Here is a 7,422-nt window from a genome sequence, read left to right on the forward strand (position 1 = left end):
TTATGGCATTAGCTAGGAATATCAATGTAAGACTTAAATTCTAAATACTGGATAGCCAGACATTATGTTTATTTTATCAGCATTTTGTATCTTAAAATGTAGTTTGTCATCGTCGTTTTATATATCTTACGATATTAGTTTTCATTATTTTGTTTTATATTTTGCAGTACTATGATGTTCGGAAGGAGTGCAATGGTGGCCTGTGTTATGATTTTTCAAATATGGAGAATTACTTAAACCAGGGTTCTGTTAGGGATGCCCTGGGGGTTGGCAGCCGAAAATTTGTCTCCTGTAGCCTCTTGGTTTATGAAGCTATGCTTACTGACTAGATGCGGAATATGGAAGTTGGCATTCCAACACTCTTGGAGGATGGTGTTAAGTTGCTAGTTTATGCAGGAGAATATGATCTCATTTGCAATTGGTTAGGTAATGATACTGTATACATATAACATATTGTTTTTGTTTTGGAGAATGACTTTATGATTTAGGTGTTAAGTCTGTTATTAACTTATTTGCAGTTGTGTTTTTCAGGCTTGTCAGTCTAATCTTCAAAATTGAAAAGTTAATTGTTCAAATTATGTGTCTTTCAGGCAATTCAAGATGGGTGAATTCCATGGATTGGTCTGGAAGTGAGAATTTCAAGAAGGCACCTACAAAATCCTTCCTTGTAGACGATAAGGAAGCGGGTTTAATAACCAGTTATGAACCACTCAGTTTTCTCAAGGTAAAAGGCACTAAATGATCATTTTTGATTTCGTTGTACAAGTAGATAATTTCTTCCTTACGGAATATTCTATTTTGCTGCACCAGGTTCATGATGCAGGTCATATGGTCCCAATGGATCAGCCAAAAGTAGCCTTGGAGATGTTAAAACGTTGGACACAAGGAAGTATTACTGACGACAATTCTCAAATTTTAAAGACAGTGACGGAGATGCCAGAGAAGAATTTCGAGAGTTAGTTATATGCTTAACTAGGAGAATTGCTCTCTTCACCTAGATTAATGTAAATAGTTCTAGATTTGCAGTAGTGTGCATCCCCAAAGATGTGTATTTTCTGATTTGGAAAAATAATTTTGCATTGGGACCATCAATCTTGCTAACTTGTGTCAAATATTTTGATGGCCACTTTTTAACTGTATAGAAATAGTGCTTCTTATTGCTTACCAAGCCTCATGGAATTATGATTATACATGGTGTTAAAGTTATATTCAAGAACATGAATAGTATGTCCTGTGTTCTTATTCCAGCATGTTCTGATGTCCTAATGGATCAAAGAAATTGTAAATTGGATGAAAGAAATTGTAAATTCAACAAAAATATTTGGTTAGAGTCTCCGAGAATTCAAAGCATGATGCTCTTAGCCTACATTCAATTTTATTGACAATGACATGAAAACATTCATGTTGTTTGCAATCATACAACGGATGCCAGTATTGTCTACTTATATTTGAATTGGAGGCTATGTGGTTTGGTTGTGTTTCACTTCTCGTTCGTTCTATTATTTTATTGTTGAATATGCCTGTTTCCTCTTTTTGCCTCTTATCCCTTTATAAGCCTCTTGGACATTAAGTGCTTGGCATGGCAAGATATGTCCATAAAGTGCATGGACTATCTACAGTCCATCAATGCTTGCTGCTGCTGCTGTCTACATTGCTCGATGCACTTTGAGGAAGGATCCATGTTGGAACAAAACACTTACCCTTCATACAGGCTACTCTGAAGCAGACTTGAAGTAAGCCTTAAAATTTTTGAAGCATCATGCTTTTACTGATTTTACCCTTCTAAAGAAATCCTACTCCTAGACATTTTAGATTTCTTCATCAATTACAGGCAGGCATTCTTGATCAGCTACGGCCAGAACATTGTGTCTTGATCAACTATATGTTGGAACTCAGCTACTAACACCCTGTCTGAATTGAATCTTTATCTAATACTAATGCGCATACTAAGCGTCTGGAGGCGTACGCACATTTTGTTAACTCTGTACATTGAGGTAATAACATTTATGTGCATTGTTCCAAGGAATGTGCATATTTCATGGTTGATTTTCACCTAAATACGGGAGGAAATAAGCTGAGCGCTGTTCATAAGAAGTATTCAGATCGTTGTAGCAAGTCTATCTTTTAGCAACTCTTAGAATTTCAGAATGAGATTGCATCACATGACATCGGCTAACATAATACATTTTAAATGGTCTTTTTTGGATTGCAGAACTGATGCTTATGGGATTCATCTCGTTTCTACTAACCACTTGAGAGAAGCCCATTTATAAGATTTGTATACCGAAAGGAATGGCTTATAGTATGCTTCCATGTCAAAAGGAATAATCAATGGCTCCTGCTATCGATCATTGTTCTGAGGTGGACACCAAACTCTATGTTGCGTATTTGAATTTCCCAATGCTATTAGATGTTACTTAGATCGTGTTAGTCCATTTGATATGATTCAAGATATTTATGATAGTTTGATAATTATTCATTCCCTCTTGATTCAAGGGTAAGTATCCTCTGGTCTCCCTCACTGGCATGAACCAGCTCCACTACTTCATCTTTACGTTGGCAACTGTCCATGCGTTATATAGTGTCCTAACAATCGCCCTAGCAAGAGCAAAAGTAAGTGCCATGGGAAATAACTGATCTTCTCCCATGTCATTCAGTTTAAATTTTTTCTCGGTTTGAATTTGCTTTCATATCTTCATGCGTTCGAAACATCTTTAACTCAATAGTTTGAATTATGGACATTTATTTTTTTTTAAATAATTTTTTATATTGTCTCTAGAGAGACAATAGTTTGAATTATGGACATTTATTTTTTTTTAAATAAATTTTTATATTGTCTCTAGAGAGGCAATAGTTTGAATTATGGACATTTATTTTTTTTAAAATCATTTTTTATATTGTCTCTAGAGAGACAATAGTTTGAATTATGGAATTGTCTCTAAAAAGACAAAAATGTAATTGTCTCTAAAGAGACACAAATGAAATTGTCTCTAGAGAGACAAATCAAATTGTCTTTATAGAGACAATAATAATATGTGTTCTATATTGTCTTTATAGAGACAAATTTTTGAGACATTATATTTTGAGACACCCGCTTAGAGACAATATTTAAGACAATATTTGAGTTTCTTTTTGTCTTAAGTTAAGACAATTGACTCAAATATTGTCTTAAATATTGTCTTAAAACCCCCCTACATGTAGTAGTGTGCACAAAGGTTGCCCCTTACAACTCATGAACTACAGGCAAGTTTTAAATTTATGCAAGCCAGTTTATGTATCATGGTGATGATAGTTTTGAATGACTGAATTCATATTTCAAAAGTTCAATATGCCATCCAAAGTATCTTATTTGAATTATATTATAAAGTGCATTTTGGAAAATTTACAGGTTCTGAGAAGTGCCCCCGGTGAAAGAGCAAACTAAGCCATTGAATATAAAGCTTCACACAAAATCCAGAGCATCTAAAAGGGCTGAATTCGATCACTTTGTATCTCCAAATCCTGTTCCTAAATGATTTTGTGCATTTCTGTTTAGCATCTTCATTCAAATAAAGCTTCTTTAAGTTCATAATGGTTCTTGTGATACTTGGACTAGGTGGATGAAAAGCTTTCCTATCTCGAGAAATAAAGGCAGGAAGAGCTACGACTCAAGAAGGTATAGGTTTCAATTCCACTCGCATTTCTCTTTAAGGAACTCTTTTGGAGGCTAGTACCAACTGTATCTGGTATTTTATTAACAATTGGTCCTACTCCTTCAGTTGCATGCGATAGATCCCTTTCAACTTATTTTACCTCCATTTTCACTTTCTTTGCTACCGCATGCTAGGATTTTGAATTCTCTGTATGCATAATGATTAGCTAACATTTGCTGCATTTTGCAATAAATTTTTCTCAATTTTTTTTTTTTAACAAAAACATTGCAACCATAAGCCCCCTATTGGTACCAATACAGAGCTTACCGCTTTGGGAACTCCAGTGAATTATCATTCCAGAGAGAAGAGACTGAGTATCAAACCAAAGCGTTTGTATTGTGTTGTTGTGGCAGACCCCGACGGTAGGGACTACCGCCGCGGCAGTGGCTCCCTTATTGAAATAGCAATTTGCATCGTTTAAATAAATTCGATGATGGGGACTTCATGTAAGGGCGTTGTTCGATGATTGGGACTTCATGTAAGGGCGTTGTTCGGTGATTGGGACTTCATGTGAGGGCGCTGTTCAGAGTATTGATATTGCAAATTTATATGAATTTCTCTGATAGATTCCTGAAAAATGTCGACCGGAGCAGGAAAAAATTCGACGGGAATAAACGGGTTATATGATTAAGGTAGAAATTATATGATAAAAATCGAACAGTTATAAAGTGGATAAATTATTGCAAAGGTGGTGCTCCCTATTCTCTGTCCTATTCAATCACTTTACTTTCGGAAAGGATGCAAGGCGATGTGCTTCAATTACATATTCATTGCACATTCCATTCAGTTCTGAACATACCTGCACCTTAGTGCAATATATGTGCAGATGCATGCAGGCGGAAATCCGAGAACAAAGAGGTAGTGTTAGCTGTTCAGTGCTCGTTTGAGCGATGGGAGAAGAGAAAGCACCGCCAGTGTTCAGGAGGGAATGGCTGGAACAAGTTATAGAGATTATTGATAATAATAAATCTCTAGCAAACGTGGGTAAGATTCCGCGTATAGCTAATGCTCTCTTGGATGCGAAACCAGAGGTGTACATACCACACTTCGTCTCGTTGGGACCGTATCACCACTCCAAACTGGAGAAAAAAGTTGCGGCCACTTCATCTGCGGGAGATAGTTAAGAAGTTCGCGAGCTGAAGATGTCAACCGCGGAGGGGTAGAAAGTCCAGTTAGCGGCTACGTTCTGTCGGAATTGCGACAAAAGAATTGAGAAAATGATAGAGATTGAGGAATTCTATGACTGGCCAATTGCTAGGGATGGTGAGTACCTGGAGAACTTCGCTCTCGTGATGGCCATAGATTCATCCTTTCTGTTACGTTTCTTATCCAGTCCATCTGAATCATCAGATGAAGACATGAAACGTTTAAGGAGGCTTGAAGTCTCTCTAAAGTGCGACATTCTGAAGCTGGAGAATCAGATCCCGCTGTTTGTATTGAGAGAAGCTATAAATAATGCAGGCCAACGGGACTTCAGTCAACTATGGAAAAACAAGTACAATGCGGTGTTGTCTCCTTTCAGCTATCAATTCGACGTAACAAATAGTGATAGTGACCAGCCGCATTTGCTGGGTTGCATACACGCATTCCTTTCGCCGTTGTTGCAGATAGAAGTAATGGAGGGGTCAGGGGTGGCTGTATTTCAAAGAATGAAGCATTCCCTCGAAGAGGCCGTCGAAGTGGTCGTTGCAGCAGTGTTCACGATTTTCTGCGTCAGGCATCCATCTATTGAAGGCCAACATGATATTTTGAACTCATACAACACTCGGGAGTTGGAAAAGGGCGGCATTATATTCAAATCGTTCTCGGAGAAATCGAATCATAAGATCCAGTTCGACAAATACTCGGGCACGCTCTATCTTCCCCAGATCACCCCAGATCACCGTGTCCGAATTGAAGACTGAAGTGTTCTTGAGGAACATGCTTGCCTTTCAGTTCAATGACACCGCCCGTGGCGACCGGATAACGCGCTACGTTGGCTTGATGGACTGTAAGTCATTATTCGTGGAAGTTTGATGATGAGTGACGACAGCATAGCCGATATGTGTAACAACATGTGTCATCCCATCTTCAAGGGCCTTATGGAACCTCCCCCGGACCTCAACAATGCACTCAAGGAGGTGCTTATCAAGAAATATTACATGAGCATCGTCAAAAAAGTGGTCTGGGAATTCTATTGGGAACATCTATCAACGCTGGGAATTCTACTAGGAACATCTATCAAAGCCATGAAGGGGTGTAGCACTCTTTGTTGGAGTTCTTCTTCTGACTATGACTGTTCTGTTCTGCAGAATGTCTGTACTGTAATGTCCCAAGAAAAATTTTAAATATTTTATTTTATCACAGTAAAGAAAAAACTGAATATTATTGTTATTATTTGTTTAGAGTGAATAATGTTGTTAATTATTAAAGAAAGAAAATGATTTGATTATTAACAAACCTTGTAACTTCTCATAACAAGGAACTTAGGAAAGGCAGTTGTCTGAAACCTTAACTACCTCCCCTCGTTGTGAATGCTCCAAGGAAAAAGCCAGGGGAAAAACCGTGCTAAAGAGTCAGACTGTGAAAAATCTAAGTTTGGTGACAACATTTAGTGCAGAGACTCGCAGAAGACAGTGGTCTTGTGAGCAAGCTTGGGGGGAGACTTGGACCTGATAGCAAATCTTAAGGTTGGAGGAAACGAAATACTGCAAGTATTACAAGCAACATCTACAATTGAGTTAAATCATTAATATGGTACAGGTAAATACCATTTTGGAACAGTGTTTAATTCCTGACTCAAACTGTTGAATCTGGAAATGAGTATTTACAAACAGTGATGTACAGGAACATATAGCATTCTACGCCAAACCAAAAAAATTATAATGATTTTGTTAAATACAGTTTGAATTGTTTAGGTGAAATTTATACTTATACTATATATATTTTCAACAGTAATATTCAACAGTAGATCATAAATACACTTCAATGGGTATGAATTAGAGACCTATGTTAGGAAATTGAATTGTAACAGTTCGGTATTCGCTGTATTTAAACTAACAAGAACATGAGAATTAAGTAGGAGCTTGGTAAACCTAGATACAGATTGATGGGCTAGCTGAGTCTATAACCCATACAAAAGAATAGAAAAAGGAAACTTAAACACCATCATACCGATTACACCGTAGACTAATATATATATATATATATATATCTATATATATATATATATATATATATATATATAAGAAATTAGGGGTTAAATGGAGAAATTGGAAGAATAATTTCCCCTTACACCGAAAGCGGAACTAGATAAATTCTTGAGGAAACATTTACAAATTAACTATACAAATACCGAACGCAGAACTAGATAACTTTCTGAAGGGAAAACAATTACAATGACTGTTCTGTACAAACACTTAAAGCAAAACATGATAACATTCCGAAAGGAAACATTTCCAAATAACTGTATAATTTTCATGCAAACCCTCGCCAATGTTCTATTCATATCATTGCTCGAGAACAGTGTTCAAAGCCATAATTTTACTATCAAATACAAAACAGAATAACCATATAAGACAACAACACATACAGTTGATCAGATATGGATACACAAAAGAGATGAGTAGATACCGAGACTGTAATGAAGTCTACAATCTGATTCTGAACCAAAGAGGGTTTTCTTCCCTTCAAAATAATTGACCAAGTAACTAGTTCTAAGCCACAAAAAAACATGAATTGGTACTAAGAA

General features: G+C 36.7%; 1 protein-coding gene across 1 annotated transcript; it reads left to right on the plus strand.

Moving 5' to 3' along the window:
• The first annotated feature begins 231 nt into the window (after positions 1-231).
• On the plus strand, positions 232-1,028 carry LOC149249771 (serine carboxypeptidase-like). Its single transcript, XM_089456316.1, has 3 exons — positions 232-426; positions 591-724; positions 811-1,028. The coding sequence occupies exons 1-3, from the start codon at positions 330-332 to the stop codon at positions 958-960; spliced, it is 381 nt and encodes a 126-aa protein (XP_089312442.1). The 5' UTR covers positions 232-329; the 3' UTR covers positions 961-1,028.
• Positions 1,029-7,422: the final 6,394 nt, after the last annotated feature.

Source organism: Pinus tabuliformis, chromosome 7, assembly GCF_031772625.1.
Source record: "Pinus tabuliformis cultivar Carrire ecotype Pingquan chromosome 7, CPIR1, whole genome shotgun sequence".
Taxonomy (NCBI): Eukaryota; Viridiplantae; Streptophyta; class Pinopsida; order Pinales; family Pinaceae; genus Pinus; species Pinus tabuliformis.

Excerpts from the sequence above, each read along its gene's own strand:
- LOC149249771 (XM_089456316.1), top strand. The coding sequence starts at position 330 with ATGCGGAATATGGAAGTTGGCATTCCAACACTCTTGGAGGATGGTGTT. Across the intron at positions 427-590 it reads TCTCATTTGCAATTGGTTAG|GCAATTCAAGATGGGTGAAT; the intron begins GTAATGATACTG and ends TGTGTCTTTCAG. Across the intron at positions 725-810 it reads AACCACTCAGTTTTCTCAAG|GTTCATGATGCAGGTCATAT; the intron begins GTAAAAGGCACT and ends TTGCTGCACCAG.